We start from the raw sequence: 14,200 nt of genomic DNA on the forward strand, positions 1-14,200 counted from the left end.
AAGGTGCCACCCATGAGGCTGTTTAACAAGATGAAATCCTATGGCCTTACAGGAAAGATACTGGCATGGATAGAGATGACATGATGAAGGGTCTTGGCCCAAAACATTGTCTGTTTATTCCCCTCAGTGGCTGCTGCCTGGCCTGCTGAGTTCTTCCAGCATTTTGTGCATCCCCTAACAAATTCAATGTTCTCTTTATCCTAAGTATTCGCTGTGCAAAATACATTCTCATCATTTTTCCTTCATTCTCATGGAGTGATCTTTAATTTATGTCCTTGCTACTGACTCGATTGCTTGTGGAGAAGGTTTCTGAAAGGACTTCCCAGCTGAATGGACGACGTCGCAGTTACCTGGAAAACAGTGCTTCGTTTCTGCTGTTATGTGGTTTTCAAACCCACCCGTAGCACATTGTCTCAGCAACGTTAAACGTGACGAACAGATTTCATTACCCCTACAACAAATCAAAAATATTAATACAGGCAGACCTGTTGAAACCGGAACTAGCTGTATCTGCTAACCACATTACTATACTTTATTATCTTTGTGCTGTATTGATTTACCATTTGTGAATAGTTAATTATTTTATTACAACACCAGAGAGGAAGAATGATGCCATTTTAGCAGCTAATGTTTCAGCATCTAATTCTGGTCACTAGTTGCCTATTAATCCCTACTCACGTTATGGACTCTACAGACCATTTAATCCACTCACACTATCTCTGGACACTGCCTCATGTTCAGATTGTCCTGGTTTAAACAGTGTTCTGTCCATTTGATCTTCTGAGGGAAGATATTGTTCAAATATTCCTTTAAAGTTGGTGAAGCAAAATTCCAGAATATTTACATAGCTTTGTACTTAGCTTCATAAATATCACCTTCATGTACACCACTGCTCCAGGGTCCCCAATCAAGTTTCTTAGACTTTATAAATATTCCAAGTCTATACGCTTTGCTGAATAATTTTCATTTAATATCCCTCTTACTGCCCTCTTCCCTTTTATTTCTGACCACTTCTCTTGCATCTTTCATATGAATAAAAAACTTCATTGCACAAGGGTGTATATGACAATAAACCCACCTTCCCTATCCATTTAAACTCATCCTCCCTATCCATTGACAATAAAACCAGATAATTTTCTCTCTTCCCCTTTTACCAACACGTCTTCACCCTCTCTTTTCTCTCTCCATATTTCTCCATTCCTTTCTGTGTAAGGTGGTTTATTTTGGTAGGTCAAATATGATGGCAGAATATAACATTAATGGTAAGACACCTGGCAGTGTGGAGGATCAGAGGGATCTTGGGCTCCTAGTCCATAAAACAATCAAATCTGCTATGCAGGTTGACTCTGTGGTTAAGAAGTTCTATGGTGTATTGGCCTTCATCAAGCATGGGATTGAGTTTAAGAGCTGAGAGGTAATGTTGCAGCTATATAGGACCCTGGCCAGACCCCACTTGGAGTACTGTGCTCAGTTCTGGTTGCCTCACTACAGGAAGGATGTGGAAAATATAGAAAGGGTGCAGAGGAGATTTACAAGGATGCTGCCTGGATTGGGGAGCATGCGTTACAAGAATAGGTTGAGTGAACTCAGCCTTTTCTCCTTGGAGCGGCAGAGAATGAGAGGTGACCTGATAGAGGGGTATAAGATGATGAGAGGCATTGATCGTGTGGATAGTCAGAGGCTTTTTCCCAGGGCTGAAATGGCTAGCACGAGAGGGCACAGGTTTAAGGTGCTTGGAAGTAGGTACAGAGGGGATGTCAGGGGTAAATTTTTTTACGCAGAGAGTGGTGAGTGTGTGGAATGGGCTGCCGGCAATGGTGGTGGAGGCAGATATAAAAAGGTCTTTTAAGAGACTCCTGGATAGGCCCATGGAGCTTAGAAAAATAGAGGGCTATGGGTAACCCTAGGTAATTTCTAAAGTAAGGACAGCATTGTGGGCTGAAGGGTCTGTAGTGTGCTGTAGGTTTTCTGTGTTTCTATCCATTACTGCTTCTCATTTTCTTGTGCCTCTCAATCCTTCTTTTGCTTTTTCCATGTTCCCTTCTTTCCATTTTCAGCTCACTCCACTTCTCCACCTTTCCCATTCTTTCTCATTTCTCTCATGTGAGTGAAGGCCAACAGGCTCACCAGTTTCACCAAATCAACTGCCCAAAGCAAGCTGTGGCATCAGGCTCTGTATCTCATTGAGGCCTACTGTGGAGAAAGAGACTCAATTGCCCAAAGCAAGCTGTGGCATCAGGCTCTGTATCTCATTGAGGCCTACTGTGGAGAAAGAGACTCAACTGCCCAAAGCAAGCTGTGGCATCAGACTCTGTATCTCATTGAGGCCTACTGTGGAGAAAGAGACTCAACTGCCCAAAGCAAGCTGTGGCATCAGGCTCTCTATCTCATTGAGGCCTACTGTGGAGAAAGAGACTCAACTGCCCAAAGCAAGCTGTGGCATCAGGCTCTGTATCTCATTGAGGCCTACTGTGGAGAAAGAGACTCAATTGACAGCAGATGCTGGAAGATGGAGCAATGAACCGCTGGAGGAATGAGACAGTGTCTGTGGAGGGAAATGGATAGTGGAAGTATTGTGTCAAGACTGAAATATAGAGGGGTGATAGCCAATAAAAAGGGGTGAGGAGAAGGGTTTGGGGCAAGAGCTGGCAAGAGTAGGTAGATCAGGTGACAAGTAGATGCGGAAGAGTAGAAACATTGATAAAGTCTGAGAATGAGGAGGAGGCAACAGAGGGCTGCAGATGGTCAAATCTGATAGGAAAGGAAGATCGAGTATGGAACCAAATAAGGGAGATGGGAACAGTGGAAGGGGGGGGGGACCCCAGTGGGAGGAGTCGATTGGTGATGTGGGTAGAATGGGTGGAGAAGGGGAAAGAAATGAGATGATAAGGGGCAGCGGGAAGGGTGTATGCTGACCTGTTAATTGTGACTGTAGCATAAAATTTCATTCTGTTATTGCTTTATCCTCACACTAGCTCCATATTCTTGTTTTCAAACGATCTGTAATGATTGGCTTAGAGTTTCATTGTATCTCAGCACAATGTATTGGAATAATACACCTATTCCAATTGCCACCCTGTCTACTGGTGCAAATAGGGCGAGTCCAGGACAGGAGGTGTCTCTGATTAAGCTGACGGCTTTGCTAAAGCAGCGACCAGTGTGGACAGCGCCCCTGGTTTCCGAGATGTGTTGAGCTGTGTCCATGACTCTCAGCAGCTTCTGGAGGTCGCAGTCAGAGCATTTGTCATACCAAGCTGTGGTACATCAGTATAAATAAATTGATGAGGGATATGTCCTATGGCATCCCTTCCACCATTGGCCAAGGTATCGAGTACAAGAGTTTTGAATAATGTAACATCGTAGTCCCACATGTTGGTTTGATGCCCTTGTGAGTACTGTGAGCAGTACTGATTACCACTCTGCAGGAAAGATGTGATTAAGCCAGGGAGACAGAAAATATTCACAAAACTTTGCCTTGACTAGAGAGAAGGCTTGGGTGATCAGAAGAGATTGAATAGGCTGGATCTTTTTTGTCTGCAGCAAAGAAGGCTGAGAATTGACATGACTGAGGTCTGGAAAATGATCAGAGATAATAAGAGAGTAGATAATTATCCTAGAGTAGATAACTTGTGTTCTCAATATTATTTCTTTATTTATTTATTGTCATCATTAAGCACCCCTTATCCAAAATTCCGAAATCTGAAAACCTCCGAAATCCCGGATTGAGTACGGACATGACATTACAAATGGAAAATTGTGAAAGGCACTGGGAAGGTTCCCAGGCCATGAGTTCCCAGGAGTCTCAGACAGTTCTGAGAAGTGACCTCACATATGTAATGAATAGAAGTTAATGCAAAATAGAAAAACACCTCATAAAGTGAAAATCTCAATCGTGTATTGAAAGTGTGGATTTGTCAGCATCGGAGTGAACGTAAGCTGCTAAACGGTATGCTGATCACGAAACAAGCGAAGATCTATCAGGGCAAACTGAAAATTGAAGGTAATTGTGAATATTCAGCAATTGGTTGCAGAAATTTAAGAAAAGGCATGGTGTTAAATGTTTAAAGATTTGTGGTGATAAAGTGTCTGCTGATCATGAAGCAGCAGAGAAATTCACTGAGTTTCCCAAGATCGTCGCTGGTGAAATTCCGACGGCTGCACAGTAGATATGTGTGATGAACAAGTGTAAGGCATTGGCTGCCACCTGGTAGCACATTAATTCAGAGTCGGGAATGCTGGCGATGTCAAACGGCCATTGACTGTCCACTTGGGTGGCCAAGAGAGTGATAGCGTACCTTTCTGATGGTTCAATGCATACATCATTGATTTTTGTATAAAGTTATTAGAATATTATCTAAAACTATCTTCAGGGTAAATGTGAAAGCTATGTATGCAATGCAAATGGATTTTGTGTTTAGACTTGGGTCCCATCTCAAACTATTTCATTGTATGGATGAAAGATTTCTATCCAGCTCAAAGTATTTTCGATGAGGGGTACTCAACCTGTACTCTTTTCTTTCTTTTTGTTTTTGTACAATTTGTTGTCTTTTGAACATTGGTTGTTTGTCTGTCACTGTTTGTGTGTAGTTTTCCATTGATTCTATTCTGTTTCTTTGTATGTAGTGTGAATGTCTGCAGGAAAATGAATCTCGGGATTGTATATGATGACATATAGGTACTTTAATATAAAGTTACATTGAACTTTGATAACTAGTGTCTGGACAGGACGTGTGGAATGAACTGCAAGAAGAGTTAGTGGAGGAAGGGACAGGAACAATAATTTGAAGGTTACTTGAATGAGCAGGGTGCAGAGAAATATGAAATTAACACGAGCAAGTGGGGTTAGTATAGACAGGCGTGATGGCCAGTGAGATGCAGTGGGTTGAAGGTTCTGTCTCTATGTCCTACAACTGCAGAGAATCTCTGAGATGCAGTGGGTTGAAGGTTCTGTCTCTATGTCCTACAACTGCAGAGAATCTCTGAGATGCAGTGGGTTGAAGGTTCTGTCTCTATGTCCTACAACTGCAGAGAATCTCTGAGATGCAGTGGGTTGAAGGTTCTGTCTCTATGTCCTACAACTGCAGAGAATCTCTGAGATGCAGTGGGTTGAAGGTTCTGTCTCTATGTCCTACAGCTGCAGAGAATCTCTGAGATGCAGTGGGTTGAAGGTTCTGTCTCTATGTCCTACAACTGCAGAGAATCTCTGAGATGCAGTGGGTTGAAGGTTCTGTCTCTATGTCCTACAACTGCAGAGAATCTCTGAGATGCAGTGGGTTGAAGGTTCTGTCTCTATGTCCTACAACTGCAGAGAATCTCTGAGATGCAGTGGGTTGAAGGTTCTGTCTCTATGTCCTACAACTGCAGAGAATCTCTGAGATGCAGTGGGTTGAAGGTTCTGTCTCTATATCCTACAGCTGCAGAGAATCTCTGAGATGCAGTGGGTTGAAGGTTCTGTCTCTATGTCCTACAACTGCAGAGAATCTCTGAGATTCTGGGTTCTTGCTTTTATATTCTTTCAGCATCTGTTGTGAGAGGGCGAGAATGTAGGAGCAAGAATGTAAGGCTGAGACTTTCTAAGACATCGGTCAGACGACGTACGGAATGTTGAGAGGGGTTTGGGGCCCCTTATCTAAGAAAAGATGTGCTGGCATTGGAGAGGGTCCAGAGAATCATTCTGGGAATGAAAGGGCTGACGTATGAGGAGCGTTTGATGGCCTTGGGCCTCTAGTTACTGGGGTTTAGAAAAATGATGGCGGTGGTCTTTGAGATGCTTTGAAAGGTTGGTCATGACTAGACTGAACTCCTGCCTCAGCAAGGACCTGGACCCATTGCAATTTGCCTATCACCACAATAGGTCAACAGCAGTCGCAATCTCAATGGCTCTCCACACGGCTTTAGACCACCTGGACAACACAAACACCTATGTCAGGATGCTGTTCATCGTCTATAGCTCAGCATTTAATACCATAATTCCCACAATCCTGATTGAGATGTTGCAGAACCTGGGCCTCTGTATTTCCCGCTGCAATTGGATCCTCGACTTCCTAACCGGAAGACCACAATCGGTGCGGATTGGTGATAATGTATCCTCCTCGCTGATGATCAACACTGGTGCACCTCAGGGGTGCGTGCTTAGCCCACTGCTCAACTCTCTCTATACTCATGACTGTGTGGCTAGGCATAGCTCAAATACCATCTATAAATTTACTGATTATACAGCCATTGTTGGTAGAATGTCAGGTGGTGATGAGAGGGCGTACAGGAGTGAGATATACCAACTAGTGGAGTGGGGCCACAGCAACAACCTGGCACTCAACATCAGTAAGACGAAAGAGCTGATTGTGGACTTCAGGAAGGGTAAGATGAAGGAACACATACCAATCCTCATAGAGGGATCAGAAGTGGAGAGAGTGAGCAGCTTTAGGTTCCTGGGTGTCAAGACCTCTGAAGATCTAACCTGGTCCCAACATATCAATGTAGTTATAAAGAAGGCAAGATAGTGGCTATACTTCACTAGGAGTTTGAAGAGATTTGATATGTCAACAAATACACTCAAAAACTTCTATAGTTGTACCGTGGAGAGCATTCTGACAGGCTGCATCACTGTCTGGTATGGAGAGGTTACTGCACAGGACCGAAAGAAGCTGCAGAGGGTTGTAAATCTAGTCAGCTCCATCTTGGGCACTAGCCTAAAAAGTACCCGGGACATCTTTAGGGATCGGTATCTCAGAAAGGCAGCATCCATTATTAAGGACCTCCAGCACCCAGGGTAAGCCTTTTTCTCACTGTTACCATCAGGTAGGAGGTACAGAAGCCTGAAGGCACACACTCAGTGATTCAGGAACAGCTTGTTCCCCTCTGCCGTCCAATTCCTAAATGGACATTGAATCTTCAGACACTACCTCACTTCTTTTTAATATTCAGTATTTCTGTTTTTGCACATTTTTAAAATCTATCAATATACATAATTGATTTCCTTGTTTATGTATTATTATTTTATTTATTATTATTATTATATTCCTTCTCTGCTAGATTATGTATTGCATTGAACTGCTGCTGCTAAGTTAACAAATTTCACGTCACATGCCGGTGATAATAAGCCTGGTTCTGATTCACTATCAGATATTGAAAGATCTAGTTAGAGTAGATGTGGAGAGGATGTTTCCTATAGTGGGAAGGTCTAGGATCAGAGGCACAGCCTCTGAATAGAAGAATGTCCTTTTAGAACGGAGATGAAGAGCAATTTCTTTAGCCAGAGGGTGGTGAACCTGTGGAATTCATTGCCACAGACAGCAGTGGAGGTCGAGTCATTGGGTACATTTTAAATGGAGGTTGAGCAGCTCTTGAAGAGTCAGGGCATCAAAGGTGATGGAGAGAAGACAGGAGAATGGGGTTGAGGGAAATAATAAATAATGGAACGGCAGAGCAGACTCAATAGACTGAATGGGCTAATTCTGTTCCTATGCCTTATGGTCTTATATTTAAATTTGGGTTCAATTGCCTCTCATGGCCAAAATACAGGAACTCACCAGCAGGCATCATTCTTACAGGCGCGCTGGAGAATGCTTAATGTTTTCAAAGAACATTGGCCATAATCCCCTTTGTCTAAGCAATTTACTGAAGCCTGAAATGAAGAAATCATTCATCAGCTTGACATTTTTGTTTTATATAAACCAAATGCACAGAAGAAAAGTATTTGTGACTAAAAAAAAAGGTTGCATCTCCCCACCTGACACAGCTGTTGATCTTCAGCAAACTTGGTAACGCAGGACCTCCCGTTCATTTTTAATTCCCACATTGCTGCAGCCGTCTGGCCCAAAACATCTTCAACAATGAGATAAAGCACAAGAATATGAAGTGTATCTTAAACACAATGCTCTCCATAATTATTGCAACCAAACCATGCTTATTAGATGAATGCAATTTAAATTTTCAAACGTCTACCCTTGAGCCCTGCATTCATCAGTTCAAAGTAAATTTATTATCAAAGTACTGTACATATACGTAAACATATACAACCCTGAGATTCATTTTCTTGCAAGCATACTCAATAAATCCAATAACCGTAATAGAATCAACGGAAGACCGCATCAACTGGACAGAAAGCCAATGCGCAAAAGACAATCTAACTGCGTAAATACAAAAAGAAATAAGAAATAGTAAATAATTAATTAACCAGTAAGAGAGTGTATGAATGAACAAATAAATAACTAGATAGAGAGATAGATAAATAAATAAATATGTCGAGAACATGAGATGTAGAGTCCGTGAAAACAAGTCCATAGGTTGTGGGAACAGTTCAACGATGGGGCAAGTGAAGTTGAGTGAAGTTATCCACTTTGGTTCAGAAGCCTGATGGTTGAGGGGTAATAACTGTTCCTGAACCTGGTGGTGTGGGTCCCGAGGCTCCTGTACCTTCTTCCTGATGGCAGAAGTGAGAAGAGAGTATAGCCCAGGTGGTGGGAGTCCTTGATGATGGATGCTGCTTTCCCTCCCTCCATTTCCTCATCCAGGTCATTTATAAAAATCACAAAGAGTAAGGATCCCAGAACAGATCCCTGAGGCACTCCAACAGTGACCAACCTCCTTGCAGAACATGACCCGTCTACAACCACTCTTTGCCTTCTGTGGGCAAGCCAGTTCTGGATCCACAAAGCAAGGTCCCCTTGGATCCCATGCCTCCTTACTTTCTCAATAAGCCTTGCATGGGGTACCTTATCAAATGCCTTCCTGAACACACCTAACAAACTCTACCCCATCTAAACCCCTTGCTCTAGGGAGATGTCAATCAGTATTTGGGAAATTAAAATCTCCCACCACAACAACCTTGTTATTATTATACCTTTCCAGAATCTGTCTCCCTATCTGCTCCTCGATGTCCCTGTTACTATTAGCTGGTCTATAAGAAACACCCAGTAGATTTATTGACCCCTTTCTGTTCCTAACCTCCATCTACAGAGACTCCGTAGACAACCCCTCCATGACTTCCTCCTTTTCTGCAGCTGTGACACTATCTCTGATCAACAGTGCCACACCCCCACCTCTTTTGCCTCCCTCCCTGTCCTTTCTGAAACATCTAAAGCCTGGCACTTGAAGTAGCCATTCCTGCCCCTGAACCATCCAAGTCTCTGTAATGGCCACAACATCACATCTCCAAGTACTGATCCATGCTCTAAGCTCATGTACTTTGTTCATTATACTCCTTGCATTAAAATAGACACATCTTAAGCCATCGGTCTGATCGCATGCCTTCACTATCACCTGCCTGTCCTCCCTCTCACAGTGTCTCCAAGCTTTCTCTGTTTGTGAGCCAACCGCCCCTTCCTCCGTCTCTTCATTTTGGTTCCCACACCCCTGCAATTCTAGTTAAAATTCTTCCCAATAGCCTTAGCAAACCTGCCCACCAGGATATTGGTCCCCCTCTGATTCAAATGCAACCCGTTCATTTTGCACAGGTCACACCTGCCCCAAAAGAGGTCCCAATGATCCAGATTTCTGAATCCCTGCCCCCTGCTCCAATCCCTCAGCCACACATTTATCCTCCACCTCACTCTATTCCTATACTCACTGCCACGTGGCACAGGCAGTAATCCCGAGATTACTACCTTTGAGGTCCTGCTTCTCAACTTCCTTCCTCCATTAATAGACATAGTGGAGAGAGTGTCCAGTTTCAGGTTTCTGGGAATACACATCTCAGAAGACCTTACATGATCCACATACACCACAACAATAGTTAAGAAAGCACAGCAACGCTTGTTTTTCCTCAGGACGCTGAAGAAAGCTGGTCTACCTGAACAGATGCTGGTGACATTTTACCACTGCACCATAGAGAGCATCTTAACATACTGCATCTCTGTGTGGTATCTCAGTTGTACAACAGCTGATAGGAAAGCACTTCAGCGGGTCGTCTCTAGTGCACAGAAGATCATCGGGACACAGCTCCCAGCCCTGGAGGACACCTACAGCTCACGCTGCCTAAGGGAAGCTACAAGCATCTGTAAGGACAATGCACACCCATGCAATCATCTGTTTGAACTTCTCCCATCTGACAGACGTTATAAGATTTTCTATGCCCGCACTTCCAGACTGAAAAATAGCTTTTTCCCCAGAGCTATAATTGCTCTGAACCAATCGATCAAGCATCATCCATAAATTTGTTATATTGCTACTTTTAATCCTGGTTTTATGGCCGTCATGCGTCCGAGTTGCTCTTTCGTGCTGCTGGACATTGCTTGTACTGGCTGGTTACTGGATTTTATTTATTGTTTGTTTATTTTATTTGTTGTTTTATAGCATTGAGTACGAGAGTTGCAAACTCATTTTCGCGTATTGGTGCGTGAAAATTGTACAATGCAATGACAATAAAGATATTTCATTTCATTTCATAACCCCCTGTAGTCTGTTTTTAGGGCCTCCTCCCTTTTCCTACCTATGTCATTGGTACCAACATGTACCACGACCTCTGGCTGTTCTCCTTCCCACTTCAGGATATCGTGGATGGGATCAGAAACATCCTGGACCCTGAAACCTGGGAGGCAAACTACCATCCGCGTTTCTTTCCTGCATCCACAGAATCGCCTGTCTGACCCCCTGACTATCGAGTCCCCTATCACTACTGCCTTCCTCTTCCTTTCCCTACCCTTCTGAGCCACAGGGCCAGACTCTGTGCCAGAGGCACAGCCACTGTTTGCTTCCTCCAGGTAGGCTGTCCCCCCCAACAGTACTCAAACAGGAGTACTTATTGTTCAGGGGTATCTGACTCCTGCCCTTCCTCTCCTGACTGTGACCCACTTATCTGCCTCCTGAGACCCCGGTGTGACTACTTGCCTATAGCTCCTCTCTATCACCTCTTCACTTTCCCTGACCAGACGAAGGTCATCGAGCTGCATCTCCACTTCCCTAACCCAGTCCCTAAGGTGCTACACCTTGACGCACCTGGTGCAGATGTGGCTGTCTGGGAGGTTGGGAGTCTCCCGGACTTCCCACATCTGTCACCCACCGGCCTCACACACAGACTTTCTGTCTCTATTCTACACAGGCAACCTACCTCGACTCGACGCGTTATTGCCTAAGCCCTGTTGAGCCAAAGCCTTCCTACTCTGTCTCCCTCTACTCTTTAGCCCGCTCTATAAAGCTGTCAGCTTTTTAAACTCTTCTCGCAGTTCTAACTGGCTGATATCCACGCACCTGCGCAGTCATGCCTTGATCAAAACCAAGAAATATGGGACAAGGAGATGACAGACGAACGGAATGAGTATTTTGCATCAGTCTTCACTTTGGAAGATACTGACGTGTATGCTGAAGATTCGAGAGTGTTAGGGCTCATATGTGTGAAGTTGTCATTACTAGGAAGAAGTCCCTTGGGAAACTGAAAGATCTGAAGGTAGATAAGTCACCTGGTCCAGATGGAATACTCGCAGGGTTCTGAAAGAAGAACTGTACGGTAACTGAAGAGATTCTGGAGGCATTAGTAATGATCTTTCAGGAATCACTAGATTCTGGAATTGTTCCAGAAGACAGGAAAATTGCAAATGTCACTCCACTCCTCAAGAACGGAGAGAGGCAGAAGAAAGGAAACTATGGGCCAGTTAGTCTGACCTCAGTGGCTGGGGAACTTGTTGGAGTTGATTGCCAAGGATGTTGTTTTGGGGGTACTTAGAGACACATGATAAAATAGGCCGTAGTGAGCACGGAAAAATCTTGCTTGATATATCTGTTGGAATTCTTAGAAGAAATAACAAGCAGGATAGACAAAGGAGAATCAGTTGATGCATACTTGGATTTTTAGAAGGCCTTTGACAAGGTGCCACACATGAGGTTGCTTAATAAGCTATGAGCCCATGGTATTACAGGGCTTGGTCATGGATAAAGCAGTGACTGATTGGCAGGAGGCAGAGTGGGAATAAAGGGAGCCTTTTCTGGTTGGTTGCTGGTGACTAGTGGTGTTCCACAGGGGTCTGTGTTGGGACTGATTCTTTTATGTTATATGTCAATGATTTGAATGATGGGATTGATGGCTTCGTTGCATAGTTTATGGACTATACAAAGAGAGCTGGAGGGGGAGGTAGTTTTGAGGAAGTAGAGAGGCTACAGAATGACATACAAATTAGGAGACCGGGCAAAGAAGTGGCAGATGGAATACAGTGTTGGGAAGTGTATGGTCATGGACGTGGGTAGAAGAAATGAAAGGGTGACTATTTTCTAAATAGAAAGAAAATTCAAAAATCTGAGGATCGAAGGGACTATGGAGTCCTTGTGCAGGATTCCCTAAAGGTTAATTTGCAGGTAGAGTCGGTGGTGAGAAAGGCAAATGCAATGTTACCACTCATTGCAAGAGGACTAGAATATAAAAGCAAGGATATAATGTTGAAGCTTTATAAAGCACTGGTGAGGTCTTGCTTGGAGTGCTGTGAGCAGTCCTGGACTCTCCCACCATGTGTCCTCTGGTCCTAGACTTCCTCATCATGTGTCTGGCTTCAGTTTAGAGGGCAGTTCAGAATCACCTTCACTGATTTGAGTCTAGAGTCACATAAAAAGCTTGCTGGGTAACAATGTAAAGTGTCTCCATTGAATAACAACGCTGATGAACGACCTGCTTTATTATGAAACCTTTCTTGTATCAGAGTTTAGTTAATTATCTCAGCTCTGCTTTGACTCCAGCAGGCACTATATACATTTACCTCAAGTATCTCAAAGTCAAAGTTTATTACCAACATACTGTAGCTACCTATTATATCATATTATCATCATATATTATATCGTATTATACCATATCCTACCTTCCTTAAGACTTATTTCCTTGCAGGCATTTATAATAAAGTAAATAAGATCAATAGAATTTATCAATAACTATGTATAAAGAAAGGATGATAAACAACTAATGTGCATAAAAGGAAATTGTACAAATTATAAAGTAAATAAGCAGTGCGGAGAACATGAATTGTTGAGTGCTTGAAAGAGAGTGTGTAGCTTGTAGAACCAGTTCACTGTTGAAGTTACCCCCCCTGGTTCAGCCACCTCATGGTTACAAGTCAATAACTGTCCCTGAACTTTGTGGTGATGGACTCAAGGTTTCTGTAATGGAAGTAGTGAGAAATGGTGAGGGTCTTTGATGCTACTTTCTCGTGGCACGCTGCGCGTACACGTGCTCAATGGTGGGGCGGGCTTTGCCTGTGATGGTCTGTGGAAAACTCTGCTGTCTGCTGACTTTTCTGTTCTGAGCACTGGTGATTCCACACCAGTGGGCTGATCTTCGATCCTCTCCTATACATGCTACCTCAGCATTTCGAATGTGCTCGACGAACAGATGGACAATGAAGATATTAATGCAGGCTAGTAGTGTAGGCCAAAAGGTCAGCATGGAAGTTTTGATACTGTATGTCTCTTTAAGATTCAACATTGTTTAATGTTATTTCCAGTACACAAATGTAAAGGAGAATGAAATAACTGTTAACCCCTATCTGATGCAGCACAAAAAAACAGTAAGATAAAGAACACGATAATGATTGAACCCCCAGGCTTCCTTGGCAGCGTAAGTCTAGAGAAGAAAACTATCTCTAATTCAGTTCTGGTTGCCTCACTACAGGAAGGATGTGGAAGCCATGGGAAGGGTGCAGAGGAGATTTACAAGGATGTTGCCTGGATTGGGGAGCATGCCTTATGAGAAAAGGTTGAGTGAACTCGGCCTTTTCTCCTTGGAGCGAAGAGGATGAGAGGTGACCTGATAGAGGTGTACAAGATGATGAGAGGCATTGATCGTGTGGATAGTCAGAGGCTTTTCCCCAGGGCTGAAATGGTTGCCACAAGAGGACACAGGTTTAGTGTGCTGGGGAGTAGGTACAGAGGAGATGTCTAGAGTAAGTGTTTTTACACAGAGAGTGGTGAGTGCGTGGAATGGGCTGCCGGCAACAGTGGTGGAGGTGGATATGATAGGGTCTTTTAGGAAACTTTTGGATAGGTACATGGAGCTTAGAAAAATAGAGGGCTATGGGTAAGCCTAGTAATTTCTAAGGTAGGGACATGTTCAGCACAACTTTGTGGGCCGAAGGGCCTGTATTGTGCTGTAGGTTTTCAATGTTTCTATGTTTCTAAAACACAATGAATATAAATGCATAAGATAGCTTATATCCATAGATTGATTGTATGTTCATGAAGTGATGCTAGGCACAGGAGTGTCTGTACATAACATGACTGTCGAGGG

At 43.5% G+C, this 14,200-nt stretch overlaps 1 protein-coding gene across 1 annotated transcript in view; it reads right to left on the reverse strand.

Moving 5' to 3' along the window:
- LOC140728799 (von Willebrand factor-like) overlaps positions 1-14,200 on the reverse strand; it is an 89,557-nt gene that overhangs the window by 14,574 nt on the left and 60,783 nt on the right. Inside the window, exons 8-10 of the mRNA XM_073047755.1 lie at positions 7,730-7,824; positions 7,530-7,624; positions 351-451 (exon numbers count right to left, since the gene is read on the reverse strand). Coding sequence (XP_072903856.1) covers positions 351-451; positions 7,530-7,624; positions 7,730-7,824 — 291 coding nt within the window. The remainder of the gene's footprint in view (positions 1-350; positions 452-7,529; positions 7,625-7,729; positions 7,825-14,200) is intronic.

Source organism: Hemitrygon akajei, chromosome 6, assembly GCF_048418815.1.
Source record: "Hemitrygon akajei chromosome 6, sHemAka1.3, whole genome shotgun sequence".
NCBI classification, from domain to species: domain Eukaryota; kingdom Metazoa; phylum Chordata; class Chondrichthyes; order Myliobatiformes; family Dasyatidae; genus Hemitrygon; species Hemitrygon akajei.